Source organism: Salmo salar, chromosome ssa12 (assembly GCF_905237065.1).
Source record: "Salmo salar chromosome ssa12, Ssal_v3.1, whole genome shotgun sequence".
NCBI classification, from domain to species: Eukaryota; Metazoa; Chordata; class Actinopteri; order Salmoniformes; family Salmonidae; genus Salmo; species Salmo salar.
Window position 1 is genome coordinate 83,391,488 of NC_059453.1, and position 16,105 is coordinate 83,407,592.

The following is a 16,105-nucleotide window of genomic DNA, read 5'->3' on the forward strand; positions in this document are numbered from 1 at the left end:
TATATATATCATGCAGATTTCAAATGTAATGTTTACAACATGTCATTTTTCATGTGGTTGACTCTGTTTCTGACTTTGGGTGGGTCCAGTCCAGTGACTAGTCAGTAGTAATTTTTGGTCCGTTGTCCGGACTGTAGACTGGGTGAGGGCAGAGAAAATAGATGTTGAGAACTCCCCCTATATCCCACTCTGCATTCCAACCCCTGTCTTTATCTTTGCTTTGGAGATAGTGTGGGAGTAGAGGAAGAGTAAAGGGGAGGAGTGGCGTCTGTGAGAAAAGCAGGAGTGGCAGAGGAGAGAGGGGTACTGAGGGTTACAGAACCAGTCATAGTTCCCCAGGAACTGAAATTTAAGGTAAGTCACAATATCAAAGGCGTGAAAAGTACTTGGAATTTTTCATTAAGCTTTGGTTACAATGTTATCTAGAGGATTGAAATATTTGTTATGATTTGGAATGAACAGTGTGTATGGAATTCAAGACACGCAAATATGCCATACTGTATACCAACATTATTATGTGTGTTTTGAAATAGATTATTTGAGAATCAGTGAAAGTAAATAATTAAATATAGATGTTTTGTTATTCTCAATCTGGAGTGTTTTTAGAGTCAATATATTTTGTTGTCACTCAAAAGTTCTCCCTCATTCTATGTCCCTGAACTACTCTCCCTCATACTATGCTCAGTCCTCATGTTTGCTCCTTTTTGTACCAGGTACCACAAACCGTACAGTTTTCTCATCGGTGAAAAAGCCTAATGCAAACCAGATGAAGAATGTGACGAGACACATACCTTTTAGAATACTCATTATCAATCTAATGGAAACAAATCTCACTCTTGTTGTTTCATACAAGGAAAATGGAGTTGCTTAGATTTAGACAGGAGAAGAACAGTGCAGTCCACCCTATTCTGGAACTGAATATAACATAATAAATGCCATTTAGCAGATGCTTTTAGCCAAAGTGTGTGCAAACCTTTTCCATGTGGGTGGCCCCAGTGGATATCAAACCCACAATACTGGTGTTGAAAGCACTATGCTCTACCAACTGAGCTCCAGAAGACTTCTGTAACACATGTCTACATACATGTTTCTAGCCTGATTTAAATGATAACAGTTATTATAATAGTAGCAGCAGACAGGGGTTTCAGACAAGAGACAGGATGTTTGCTCTGCTATGTTCTTCAGAGGCAATCCTGGCTCTGTAGATAGAGTGACATTCCCCTGGCTGAGATGCCTGTTGTGGGTTGACAGATGAGCAGAGAGATAGTCACTGCAGACAGATGTTGAGGAGCATGATGAGAGAGAGAGAGATGTTTCAGGCCACTGTCTCAAAACTCTGTCTGTGTCCAGGACACCTGAGTGTAGCCTCAGTGGAAGCTCCCAGCCATCATGGTTCTTCTGCTCATGTCTGTGACTGTGCTTCATCTGTTCACTCTGGCCTTGCTGTTCATCGCCACCATGGAGAAGGTGAGACACTCTCCACTGTTAGCCAATCTGTCTCTGTGGCACTCCCTTTCATGGCTTATTTTGATCTTATTTAACCTTTATTTAACTATGCAAGTCAGTTAAGAACAAATTCTTATTTACAGTGACGTGCTATTTACAATGACGTGCTATTTACAATGACGTGCTATTTACAGTGACTTGCTATTTACAGTGACGTGCTATTTACAGTGACGTGCTATTTACAGTGACGTGCTATTTACAATGACGTGCTATTTACAGTGACGTGCTATTTACAGTGACGTGCTATTTACAATGACTTGCTATTTACAGTGACGTGCTATTTACAGTGACGTGCTATTTACAGTGACGTGCTATTTACAATGACGTGCTATTTACAATGACGTGCTATTTACAATGACGTGCTATTTACAATGACGGGCTATTTACAGTGACGTGCTATTTACAATGACGTGCTATTTACAATGACGTGCTATTTACAGTGACGTGCTATTTACAGTGACGTGCTATTTACAGTGACGTGCTATTTACAGTGACGTGCTATTTACAGTGACGTGCTATTTACAGTGACGTGCTATTTACAGTGACGTGCTATTTACAGTGACGTGCTATTTACAATGACTTGCTATTTACAGTGACGGCCTTTACAGTGACGGCCTTTACAGTGACGGCCTTTACAGTGACGGCCTTTACAGTGACGTGCTATTTACAGTGACGTGCTATTTACAGTGACGTGCTATTTACAGTGATGTGCTATTTACAGTGACGGCCTTTACAGTGACGTGCTATTTACAGTGACGTGCTATTTACAGTGACGGCCTTTACAGTGACGGCCTTTACAGTGACGTGCTATTTACAGTGACGTGCTATTTACAATGACTTGCTATTTACAGTGACGGCCTTTACAGTGACGGCCTTTACAGTGACGGCCTTTACAGTGACGGCCTTTACAGTGACGTGCTATTTACAGTGACGTGCTATTTACAGTGACGGCCTTTACAGTGACGGCCTTTACAGTGACGTGCTATTTACAGTGACGTGCTATTTACAGTGACGTGCTATTTACAGTGACGTGCTATTTACAGTGACGTGCTATTTACAGTGACGTGCTATTTACAGTGACGGCCTTTACAGTGACGTGCTATTTACAGTGACGTGCTATTTACAGTGACGGCCTTTACAGTGACGGCCTTTACAGTGACGGCCTTTACAGTGACGGCCTTTACAGTGACGTGCTATTTACAGTGACGGCCTAGGTTAATATGAGTATCAAAGTCTGAGAAGAGAAACCACAACCATGTTGAATATCAACCTACTGATAGCACTATGGTGCTTAAGAAAAACCCAGCGTGACCTTATAAAATATGCAGGAATTAGATTTATGGATATTTTATTATTTCGAAAGCTCTGATGGAATCGCACAGTGGGTACCCAGTTTTATGGTTTGGTCAGATTGCCATGCACACAGAACCTGCCAGCTGAACTTAACCTGTCTCTCTCTAGTCCTGGTGGATATGGTCCGATGCTGAAATCACAGACCTCTGGTCTAACTGCATTCATGACAACGTAACGGGAAACTGGCTGTGTGCTGCCTCTAACGAAAATGGTAAATCAAGTGGAAAATTATGTTATTTTTATGATATCTAGTCTACTTAGATTGAGGATCTCTCTTTTTATAACCTTGGATTATTCTGTCTGTTTATGCCAATATATGGTCATGTGCATGTTTTTGTATTTTCAATAAATCAAATCAAATTGTATTAGTCACATGCGCCAAATACAACAGGTGTAGACCTTACAGTGAAATGCTTACTTACAAGCCCCTAACCAACAATGAAGTTTAAAAATATATGGATAAGAATAAGAAATAAAAGTAACAAGTAATTAAAGAGCATCAGTAAAATAACAATAGTGAGTCTATATGCGGGGGTACTGGTACAGAATAGGTTTTGTCGTTCCCTCTTCACAACTGTCTTGCTGTGCTTGGACCATGTTAGTTTGTTGGTGATGTGGACACCAAGGAACTTGAAGCTCTCAACCTGCTCCACTGCAGCCACGTCAATGAGAATGGGGGCGTGCTCGGTCCTCTTTTTCCTGTAGTCCACAATCATTGGCTTCATCAATACGTTGAGGGAGAAGTTGCTTCCTGATACCACATGGTCTCTGACCTCCTCCCGATAGGCTGTATAGTCCTATTCAATTTGTCTGTGTGTTGATCCCAATGACATGGAGTCTCATTGATCCTCTCTTGTTTCTCCAGACTGGCTGCAGGCAGTCCAGTCCCTGATGATCCTCTCAGTGGTCTTCTCCTCTATCTCCTTCCTGGTCTTCCTGGGTCAGCTCTTCACCATGTCTAAAGGAGGGCTCTTCTATTTCACAGGCCTCTGTCAGGTTTTTGCAGGTACTGTACTGGACAAGAATTTACCAGTTTATGACACCCAGTTCTTTCATGTGTGTACTTACTGTATACTATTTGCGAGGTTTTATAGTTAACCTAGAGAAGTTCTCTAAAGGGGCATTTACACTCCCTGTCCTCTTTCTGCTCTGCTCCCCCAGGTTTCACATCATTTGCCGCCTGTCTCATCTTCACATTCCACCGTAAGAAGATCTTGGAAGACTCCAGAGAACTGAGCATTGGCCACTTTGGCTACTGTTTCATTCTGGCCTGGTCCTGTGTACCGCTCTTGCTCTTCAGTGGAGTCCTGTATGTTCACCTGCGCAAGAGGCAGTGAACTAAGACATACATGAGCAGCATTATTCAGTATTACTTGGTATTGTTAGCCTATTATCACTTGACTGTACACTCTTAGAAACACGGTTTCAAAAGGAATCTTCAGCTGTCTCCATAGGATAACCCTTTTTGGTTCCAGTTAGAACCCTCTGTGGAATAGGTCCTACATGGAACCCAAAAGGGTTCTACCTGGAACCAAAAATAGTTCTTTAAAGGGTTCTCCTATGGGGACAGCCGAAGAACCCTTTTAGGTTCTAGATAGCACTCTTTTTTTCTAAGAGTGTAGTGAACAACAGAGACACAATGTACGATGATACAGAGGTCTTTATTTTATCTGTGTTAAATGTATATATGTATTGTGTACACACAGTACTATTACTGTATCTGTGAAATACTTTAAATTGAGTCTTCATTTTATAGAATATTCTTTACTGTATGCAATATTGCTGCCGTTTGGGTTAATTCTGTCATTTCTGTGATTAAGTATTTGTTTGCATAAAATCTTCCTCATGATCAGCAAGACATGCCTCAAGACATGGAATTAACTGGAGAGTGGCTGTTGTGCGTTTAATTCCCCTGTGAAATATTGTTTATATTAATATGTAAAACTCCACACCACATGCCCATTGTGGAGCTCCAGTATGCCACACTATAATAAGCCCAGTAGGCTGTGCCATTTATGTTCTTTACATTTCAGAGACACTCCTGTGAAGGGGCAGTCATAGTTGGCCACCACATTACATTCTCTTACTGTATAGGTCATGTCAAATAGCATCAATCTCTAAATAAAAGTTACCCTCAGTAACAATCCACATCTCATAACATAATTTTGAGGACGGATTTTGGAACTTGGATGAGAGTCAAAAGCAGGTTTCAGGGGAGACAGAGGTCTCCCCCCAGCGAGGCTTTACTAGGACAAGAAGTGTACACCAGTCAGTCGGTGGGAGTCTGACTCCAGTCCTGTTCCTGCGGCTTACAGACTTTGTCGTCTGGTTGGACTGGTCTGAGGTTCTCTTTCATCACCACATAATAGATACAGTAGGGATGGAAATATTACATACACTCTCTTATGGAGACGCCCAAAAAGGCTTTATTGTGGAATAAGATAGCCACACAGAATCTACAATTTGGAACACAAGTTGACATGGGGATTTGAAAGTTGTCAGCTGTGCACTTTACATTTAGTAATTTAGCAGACGCTCTTATCCAGCACTTCAGGGCAAAAGGTGTAGATTATCTCGAGGAGACAGGCTTGTGACCTGATCATGGATGTGAGAGACTGGAGGGTCTGTCATCAGCGCAAAATGCTTGGACTAGAGACATAGGCAATGTAAGCATATTGACTAGGAGGATGGTGGGGGGGAGGGGTTGTACAAGAAGGGGAAAATAAGATCATCCGTAACTAGTTGGAGGTAATCAGTCATGCTTGAGGATATGAAGCATGAGTTGTGTCTCTCTTCTATCATAACGGTCATTATTTCCATATGCTGTATATTTTCATCGTTTTTAGTGGCTAAATCTATTTAGTGATTATTCAGTGCATTCGGAAAGTATTCAGACCCCTTGACTTTTTCCACATCTTGTTACGTTACAGCCTTATTCTAAAATATATGAAATAGTTTTTTTTGTCATCAATCTAGACACAATACCCCAAAATGACAAAGCAAAAACAGTATTTTAGACATTTTTACAAATTTATATTTAAAAAAAAAAATGGAAATATAACATTTACATAAGAATTCAGACCCTTTATTCAAATTGTATTTGTCACACTCGACGAATACAACAGGTATTCAATACAATACAACCTTACACTGAAATGCTTACAAGCCCTTAACCAACAATGCAGTTAAGAAAAATGTTAAGAAAGTATTTACAAAAAAAAAATTAAAGAGCAACAATAAAATAACAGTAGCAAGGCTATATACAGGGGGTACCGGTACAGAGTCAATGTGCACCGGTTAGTCGAGGTAATTGAGGTAATATGTACATGTAGGTAGAGGTAAAAAGTGACTTTGCATGGATAATAAACAGACAGTAGCAGCAGCGTAAAAATGGGGGGTGGGGCCAATGCAAATAGTCCGGGTAGCCATTTGATTAGCTGTTCAGGAGTCTTATGGCTTGGGGGTAGAAGCTGTTAAGAAGCCCTTTGGACCTAGACTTGGCGTTCCGGTACTGCTTGCCGTGCGGTAGCAGCGAGAACAGTCTATGACCAGGGTGGCTGGAGTCTTTGACAATTTTTTGGGCCTTCCTCTACTGCCTGGCAGAGAGGTCCTGGATGGCAGGAAGCTTGGCCCCAGTGATGTACTGGGCCATACGCACTGCCCTCTGTAGCGCCCTGCGGTCGGAGGCCGAGCAGTTGCCATGCCAGGCAGTGATGCAACCAGTCAGGATGCTCTCGATGATGCAGCTGTTGAACTTTTCAGTCTCCTGAGAGGGAATAGGCATTGTCGTGCCCTCTTCACGACTGTCTTGGTGTGTTTGGACCATGATAATATGTTGGTGATGTGGACGCCAAGGAACTTGAAGCTCTCAACCCGCTCCACTACAGCCCCAACCTGCTCGGTCCTTCTTTTTCTGTTGTCCACAATCATCTCCTTTGTATTGATCACGTTTAGAGAGAGGTTGTTATCCTGGCACCACACTTCCAGGTCTCTGACCTCCTCCCTATAGGCTGTCTCATCATTTTTGGTAATTAGGCTTACCACTGTTGTGTTGTCGGCAAACTTAATGATGGTGTTGGAGTTGTGCTTGGCCATACAGTCATTGGCGAAAATGGAGTACGGGAGGTCAGGGACAGGTTGAAAATGTCAGTGAAGACACTTGCCAGTTGTTCAGCGTATGCTTGGAGTACACGTCCTGGTAATCCGTCTGGCCCTGCGGCCTTATGAATGTTGACCTGTTTAAATGTCTTACTCACATTCGCTGCGGAGAGATAGATCACACAGTCGTCCGGAACAGCTGATGCTCTCATGCATGCTTCAGTGTTGCTAGCCTCGAAGCGAGCATAGAAGTTATTTAGCTCGTCTGGTAGGCTCGTGTCACTGGGCAACTCGCGGCTGGGCTTCCCTTTGTAGTCTGTAATAGTTTGCAAGCCCTGCCACATCCGACGAACGTTGAAGCCAATGTAGTACGATTCAATCTTAGTCCTGTATTGACGCTTTGCCTATTTGATGGTTCGTCGAAGGGCATAGTGAGATTTCTAATAAGCGTCCAGGTTAGAGTCCCGCTCCTTGAAACCGGCAGCTCTAACCTTTAGCTCAGTGCGGATGTTGCCTGTAATCCATGACTTCTGGTTGGGGTATGTACGTACGGTCACTGCGGGAACGACGTCATCGATGCACTTATTGATAAAGCCAGTGACTGATGTGGTGGTCTCCTCAAAGCCATCAGAAGAATCCCGGAACATGTTCCAGTCTGTGCTAGCTTAGCATCAGCATCATCTGACCACATCCTTTCTGAGCGAGTCACTGGTACTTCCTGCTTTAGTTTTTGCTAGTAAGCAGGAATCAGGAGGATAGAGTTATGGTCAGATTTGCCAAATGGAGGGCGAGGGAGAGCTTTGTATGGGTCTCTGTGTGTGGAGTAAAGGTGGTCTAGAGTTTTTTTCCCTCTGGTTGCACATTTAACATGCTGGTAGAAATGAGGTAAAACAGATGTAAGTTTCCCTGCGTTAAAGTCCCTGGCCACTAGGAGCACCGTCTCTGGATGAGCATTTTCTTGATCGCGTATAGCCTTCTACAGCTCGTTGAGTGCCGTCTTAGTGCCAGCATCGATTTGTGGTGGTAAATAGACAGCTACTCAGTACTTTGTTGAAGCACCTTTGACAGCGATTACAGCCTTGAGTGTTCTTGGGTATGACGCTACAAGCTTGGCACACCTGTATTTGGGGAGTTTCTCCCATTCTTCTCTGCAGTTGTTGTTGTAGTTGTTGCACAGCTATTTTCAGGTCTCCAGAGATGTTTGATCGATTTCAAGTCCTGGCGCTGGCTGGGCCACTCAAGGACATTCAGAGACTTGTCCCGAAGCCATTCCTGCATTGTCATGGCTGTGTGCTTAGGGTCGAGGACCTGTAGGAAGGTGAACCTTTGAACCAATCTGAGGTCCTGAGCAATCTGTAGCAGGTTTTCATCAAGGATCTCTCTGTATTTTGCTCCGTTCATCTTTCCCTCGATCCTGACTAGTCTCACAGTCCCTGCCACTGAAAAACATTCCCACAGCATGATACTGCCACCACCATGCTTCACGGTAGGGATGGTGCCAAGTTGGTGCCAAGTTTCCTTCAGACGTGACTCTTGGTATTCAGGCCAAAGAGTTCAATCTCGGTTTCATCAAATCAGAGAATCTTGTTTCTCATGGCCTTTTACTGAGGAGTGGCTTCCATCTGGCCACTCTACCATAAAGGCATGATTGGTGTTGTGCTGCAGAGATGGTTGTCCTTCTGGAAGGTTCTCCAATCAAATCAAATCAAATCAAATGTATTTATATAGCCCTTCTTACATCAGCTGATATCTCAAAGTGCTGTACAGAAACCCAGCCTAAAACCCCAAACAGCAAGCAATGCAGGTGTAGAAGCACGGTGGCTAGGAAAAACTCCCTAGAAAGGCCAGAACCTAGGAAGAAACCTAGAGAGGAACCAGGCTATGAGGGGTGGCCAGTCCTCTTCTGGCTGTGCCGGGTGGAGATTATAACAGCACATGGCCTAGATGTTCAAATGTTCATAAATGACCAGCATGGTCAAATAATAATAATCATAGTAGTTGTCGAGGGTGCAACAAGTCAGTAACACAAGAGTGTCAGTTGGCTTTTTCATAGACGATCTTTGAGAGTATCTCTACCGCTCCTGCTGTCTCTAGAGAGTTGAAAACAGCAGGTCTGGGACAGGTAGCACGTCCTGTGAATAGGTCAGGGTTCCAGCAGGTCTGGGACAGCAGGTCTGGGACAGGTAGCACGTCCGGTCAATAGGTCAGGGTTCCAGCAGATCTGGGACAGCAGGTCTGGGACAGGTAGCACGTCTGGTGAACAGGTCAGGGTTCCATAGCTGCAGGCAGAACAGTTGGAACTGGAGCAGCAGCACGGCCAGGTGAACTGGGGACAGCAAGGAGTCATCAAGCCAGGTAGTCCTGAGGCATGGTCCTAGGGCTCAGGTCCTCCGAGAGAGAGAAAGAAAGAAAGAGAGAAAGAGAGAATTAGAGAGAGCATATTTAAATTCACACAGGACACCGGAAAAGACAAGAGAAATACTCCAGATGTGACAGACTGACCCTAGCCCCCCGACACATAAACTACTGCAGCATAAATACTGGAGTCTGAGACGGGAGGGGTCAGGAGACACTGTGGCCCCATCCGATGAAACAGGGCCAAACAGGTAGGATGTAACCCCACCCACTTTGCCAAAGCACAGCCTCCACAGCACTGGAGGGATATCTCCAACCACCAACATACCATCCCGGGACAAGGCCGAGTATAGCCCACAAAGATCTCCGCCACGGCACAGCCCAAGGGGGGGCGCCAACCCAGACAGGAAGACCACGTCAGTGACTCAACCCACTCAAGTGACGCACCCCTCCCAGGGACGGCATGGAAGAACACCAGTGAGCCAGTGACTCAGCCCCCGTAATAGGGGTAGAGGCAGAGAATCCCAGTGGAAAGAGGGGAATCCGGCCATGCAGAGACAGCAAGTGCGGTTCGTTGCTCCAGCCTTTCCGTTCACCTTCACACTCCTGGGCCAGACTACACTTAATCATAGGACCTACTGAAGAGATGAGTCTTCAGTAAAGACTTAAAGGTTGAGACTGAGTCTGCGTCTCTCACATGGGTAGGCAGACTATTCCATAAAAATGGAGCTCTATAGGAGAAAGCCCTGCCTCCAGCTGTTTGCTTAGAAATTCTAGGAACAATTAGGAGGCCCGCGTCTTGTGACCGTAGCGTACGTGTAGGTATGTACGGCAGGACCAAATCGGAAAGATAGGTAGGAGCAAGCCCATGTAATGCTTTGTAGGTTAGCAGTAAAACCTTGAAATCAGCCCTTGCCTTAACAGGAAGCCAGTGTAGGGAGGCTAGCACAGGAGTAATATGATAAAAATTTTTGGTTCTAGTCAGGATTCTAGCAGCCGTATTTAGCACTAACTGAAGTTTATTTAGTGCTTTATCCGGGTAGCCGGAAAGTAGAGCATTGCAGTAGTCCAACCTAGAAGTAACAAAGGCATGGATTAATTTTTCTGCGTCATTTTTGGACAGAAAGTTTCTGACTTGTTCTTTTACCAAATAGGGCTATCTTCTGTATACCACCACTACCTTGTCACAACACAACTGATTGGCTCAAAAGCATTAAGACGGAAATAAATTTCACAAATTAACTTTTAACAAGGCACACTTGTTAATTGAAATGCATTCCAGGTGACTACCTCATGAAGCTGGTTGAGAGAATGCAAAAGTGTGCAAAGCTATAATCAAGGCAAACGGTGGATACTTTGAAGAATCTCAAATATATTTTGATTTGTTTGACACTTTTGGTTATTACATGTTTCCATATGTTATTTCATAGTGTGGATGTCTTCACTATTATTCTACAATGTAGAAAATAGTAAAAATAAAGAAAAACCCTTGAATGAGTAGCTGTGTCCAAACTATTGACTGGTAATGTATATTTTAAAATATATTATCATATATTTAAAACACATAAATGTGACAGACATTTTAAAATATATGATTATATATTTTAATAACGTATATAAATCCCCCACCCCATACAAAAAGTAATAATGTGGAACTGTATTTTCATCATGCAAAATGCACTCAGAACATTTGTTTTTTTGTTCAATGCATTTATTGCTTTGAAAAGTATTCCAGAATGGCGTATATTTAAAAACAATATACACGTAGAGATTCATTATTTTCTAATTGCATTTGGTGTTAGGCAACATAATCATTTTTTTATTTAATATATTGTTATTTATATTTTATTGTAAGTGCAAAATTGTCCTCTGTGTTGGTCATTGGGATGTACATATAAAAAAAATGTACATTACAGTCAGTGAGTTGGTGAAAAACATAGTTGCGGCATCCAGGTGCCCACTACAGAAGACATTTCTTGACAAGCTCTTATTTAACTCTTATTTAATGTGAAAAAATGTGTATTACTATAGCGTTTTTGTATGTTCTCTATAGTTATGTACTTGAAAATATATAAATTGACAGATTCGGCACATTTGGGCAAACTCCTGGCAGACTCCCATAGGGCAGTGCACAATTGGCCCAGTGTCATCTGGGTTTGGCCGGGGTAGGCCGTCATTGTCAATAACAATTTGTTTTTAACTGACTTGTCTAGCTAAATAAAGGTTAAATAAAAAATGTAATAAAAAAAACTTGGTACAAAATATTGTGATGTAATTATTCATCCTGTCAGCCTGAAACTGTGCAGACACTTTGCTGCCATCTTGTGGACAAAATCTAATTCAATATATGGCCTTCTCTTCTTCTTTTTTTTGGCATTTCAAAGATGTTGGAACAAAAACATTAATTCGAAAACACATTTATTTTGTTTGTATTATATTTTACCAGATCTAATGTGTTATATTCTCCTACATTCATTTCAGGACTTGTATAGGCTCAAACATACGGACCCAGAACTGAGATGACAAAAATGAATTGCAGGGTCTCAGAAGGATAGAGATGACTGGGTTTGCGGCTAAGCTAGGCCAGCCCATAAGAAAAAATGTTGCCAGCTAATATTCTGATTTGGACTTATTGATTTATAGCTCCTTTAAAGTAATATGGTGGTTTATTTTCTACTCTGTTTATATTTTCTAGACGCTGACATCTCCCCACCCATTGAGAAAGACTATACGCTAACGCTAAGCTAACTGCACTAACGCTAGCCTGTCAAGCCTATAGGGTTGCTATTAGCTTAGCAGCTACCGTTAGCTGGCTCAGTATTGAGATGGTGTAGAGCAGTGGTTCCCCAAATGTTTATAGTCCCATACCCCTTCAAACATTCAACCTCCAGCTGCATACCCCCTCTAGCACCAAGGTCAGCAAACTCTCAGATGTAGTTTTTTGCCATCATTGTAAGCCTGCCACACACACAGTATATGATACATTTATTAAACATAAGAATGAGTGTAAGTTTTTGTCACAACCCGGCTCGTGGGAAGTGACTAAGAACTCTTATAGGACCAGGGCACAAATAATAATAATCAATAATTTTGCTCTTTATTTAACCATCTTACATATGAAACCGTATTTGTTAATCGAAAATTGTGAATAACTCACCACAGGTTAATGAGAAGGGTGTGCTTGAAAGGATGCTCATAACTCTGCAATGCTTGGTTGTATTGGAGAGTCTCAGTCTTCAATAATTTTCCACACACAGTCTGTGCCTGTATTCAGTTTTCATGCTAGTGAGGGCCGAGAATCCACTCTCACATATGTACATGGTTGCAAAGGGCATCAGTGTCTTAACAGCGCGATTTGCCAAGGCAGGAAACTCTGAGCGCAGCCCAATCCAGAAATCTGGCATGAAATCAGAAATCTGATTAAATTCAACATTTTCACAGAACCGCTTGTTGCAATTTCGATGAGGCTCTCTTGTTCAGATATCGGTAAGTGGACTGGAGGCAGGGTATGAACGGGATAACGAATCCAGTTGTTTGTGCCATCCAAAGAACCTGCGTAATTGCACACCCAACTCACTCAGGTGCTTCGCTATATCACATTTGACATTGTCCGTAAGCTTGAGTTCATTTGCACACAAACAATCATACAATGATGGAAAGACCTGTGTGTTGTCCTTGTTAATGCAGACAGAGAAGACCTCCAACTTCTTAATCATAGCCTCAATTTTGTCCCGCACATTGAATATAGCTGCGGAGAGTCCCTGTAATCCTAGATTCAGATCATTCAGGTGAGAAAAAACATCACCCACATAGGCCAGTTGTGTGAGAAACTCGTCCTCATGCAAGCGATCAGACAAGTGAAAATTATGGTCAGGAAAGAAAACTTTAAGCTCGTCTCTCAATAAAAAAAAACGTGTCAATACTTTGCCCCTTGATAACCAGCACACTTCTGTATGTTGTAAAAACATTACATGGTCTCTGCCAATATCATTGTGTAACAGTGTAGGTTCCGTCCCTCTCTTCGCCCCAACCTGGGCTCAAACCAGGGACCCTTGCACACATCAACAACTGACACCCACGAAGCATCGTTACCCATCGCGCCACAAAAGCCGCGGCCCTTGCAACGCAAGGGGAACAACTACTTAACCTGTCTGGGAACCTGGGACACTTGCGTCCCACCCTAGTCAACAGCCAGTGGAATCGCTTTGCGCGAAATACAAATACCTCATAAATGCTATAACTTCAATTTCTCAAACATATGACTATTTTACACCATTTTATAGATACACCTCTCCTGAATCGAACCACGTTGTCCGATTTCAAAAAGGCTTTACAGCAAAAGCAAAACATTAGATTATGTTAGGAGAGTACCCTGCCAAAAAAAATCACACTGCCATTTTCAAAGAAACTAGCATGCATCACAAATACCCAAAACACAGCTAAATGCAACACTAACCTTTGACAATCTTCATCAGATGACACTCCTAGGACATCATGTTACACAATACATGCCTTTTTTGTTCGATAAAGTTCATATTTATATATAAAAACAGCATTTTACATCAGCGCGTGACGTTCAGAAAATAGCGCTACAATTTACAAAATGACTATTCGAAAACATTGTTAAAATGTAATATTGTCATTCAAAGAATTATAGATTAACATCTCGTGAATGCAACCGCATTGCCAGATTTCAAAATAACTTTACTGGGAAATCACACTTTTCAATAAACGAGGTGGTATGCTCAGAAAAATAGGCTAGGCGATACATGTTAGAGCCATCTTGGAACCATCTAAAATCAAATATACTATTGTAAATATTCCCTTACCTTTGATTATCTTCATCAGAAGGCACTTCCAGGAATCCCAGGTCCACAACAAATGTAGTTTTGTTCGAAAAAGTTAATAATTTATGTCCCAATAGCTCCTTCTTGTTAGCGCGTTCCGAAGGCTACTCATAATGTACGAGGTGCGCTGGACTTGTCGTCACGAATGTGCAAAAAATATATATTTACGTTCGTTCAAACATGTCAAACGTTGTATAACATAAATCTTTAGGGCCTTTTTCAACCAGAGCTTCAATAATATTCAAGGCGGACGATTGCATTGTCTTACTAAATGTTTCGGAACAAAAGGGTTCCCATGGGCGCCCACGTCATAGTAGTAATGGCCCTCCCCCTGTGACCAACTTTCAAAGCCTCTCTATCGGTCAGTTTCTACCGGAGAAGACTCAAACCACTTTGTAAAGACTGTTGACATCTAGTGGAAGCCTTGGGAAGTGCTAAATGAATCCTAACTCACGGTGTGTTTCAAAGGCAAAAGTGTAGAAGGTGATTCCACAAATCAGATTTCCACTTCCTGCATGGAATCTTCTCAGGTTTTGGTCTGCCATATGAGTTCTGTTATACTCACAGACACCATTCAAACAGTTTTAGAAACTTTAGAGTGTTTTCTATCCAAATCTACTAATTATATGCATATTCTAGTTACTGGGCAGGAGTAGTAACCAGATTAAATCGGGTATGTTTTTTATCCGGCCGTGCAAATACTGCCCCCTATCCTTAAGGTCGCAGAGTGAGTGACGTCACCGATTGAACCGCTATTAGCGCGCACCACCGCTAACTAACTAGCCATTTCACATCGGTTACAATTGCATAGTGCAGAAAATACACAAGAGTTCGGGGTCTTGCTTTAACAAAGTTAGCCATTTTCACTGTCGTGTCCAAAACGTCTTTCAAGCTGTCAGGCATTCCCTTGGAAGAAAGAGCCTCTTGTGGATTCTGCAGTGTACCCAAGTGGCGTCAAGAGCAACTGCTTGCACACGCGTTACCACTCCACTATGTCTCCCTGTCATGGTTTTTGCGCCGTCAGTACAGATACCAACACATCTTGACCACCAAAGTCCATTTGATGTCATAAAGCTGTCTAGTACTTTAAAAAATATCCTCTCCCATTGTCCTGGTTTCCAGTGGTTTGCAGAAGAGGATGTCTTCCTTAATTGACCCCCCATAAATGTAACGGACATATTCCAGGAACTGTTGATTTTGTTGACTCATCCAGCTTTAACGCATAGAATTCACTGGCTTGTATGTGAAGCAGTAATTGTTTCATAACATCTCCTGCCTTTTCACTGATGGTCGTGAAAAAGTGTTGTTTGATGAAGGCATTGTCTGTATCGGTTTTTTTTGGGCCTTTTCCCCCCAGCATTGTCCCAGCCATATCCGCAGCAGCAGGAAGAATGAAGTCCTCCACAATAGTATGGGGCTTGCCTGTCCTAGCCACTCGGTAGCTCACCATGTAAGACGCTTCTAGCACCTTATTAATGGTATCTGTTGCTTTTATACATGTCTGATTACTCGAAAGTCGTCTTAATTCTCGCTCAAAAAACTCCCGTGGCTTATTTATAAATTGGCATGTTTTGTTTCTAAATGTCTGCGCAAGAGTGAAGGTTTCATCGAGTTGTGAGATAGCACTTTTGCACATATAACACACTGTGGCTGAGGAAAGGCACTACTCCCAATATAAGTGAACCCCAAATCAATGTAGTTCTCATCATATTGGCGCCTCTTCGATAGTCCAACGTCCCTGTCTGTTCGGTGCTTTCCCGGGTAAGGGGACAGTAGCTCTTCGGCTGCATCAGATTCACAACTGTCAGTGTCCATGCCAGCTGGGCTAACAACAAATGTAGAATTACCAATGCCAGCATGTGCTCGTGGAAGCAGAACAACTTGTGTTGTCGACAGGTGTAGTACTGCTGGTAGTAGCAGGGTTATCAGTAGAGCTGGTATGTGTC

At 42.5% G+C, this 16,105-nt stretch overlaps 1 protein-coding gene across 1 annotated transcript; it reads left to right on the top strand.

The window, feature by feature from the left end:
- The first annotated feature begins 217 nt into the window (after positions 1 to 217).
- Positions 218 to 4,745, top strand: LOC106565704 (epithelial membrane protein 3). The gene is made up of 5 exons (XM_014133097.2): positions 218 to 354; positions 1,351 to 1,467; positions 2,968 to 3,070; positions 3,725 to 3,865; positions 4,021 to 4,745. The coding sequence occupies exons 2-5, from the start codon at positions 1,390 to 1,392 to the stop codon at positions 4,194 to 4,196; spliced, it is 498 nt and encodes a 165-aa protein (XP_013988572.1). The 5' UTR covers positions 218 to 354; positions 1,351 to 1,389; the 3' UTR covers positions 4,197 to 4,745.
- Positions 4,746 to 16,105: the final 11,360 nt, after the last annotated feature.

Bases quoted from the DNA above. Each gene is read 5' to 3' on its own strand.
- LOC106565704 (XM_014133097.2), top strand. From the start codon at position 1,390: ATGGTTCTTCTGCTCATGTCTGTGACTGTGCTTCATCTGTTCACTCTG. The intron at 1,468-2,967 runs GTGAGACACTCT...GTCTCTCTCTAG, and splicing joins TCATCGCCACCATGGAGAAG to TCCTGGTGGATATGGTCCGA. The intron at 3,071-3,724 runs GTAAATCAAGTG...TTGTTTCTCCAG, and splicing joins TGCTGCCTCTAACGAAAATG to ACTGGCTGCAGGCAGTCCAG.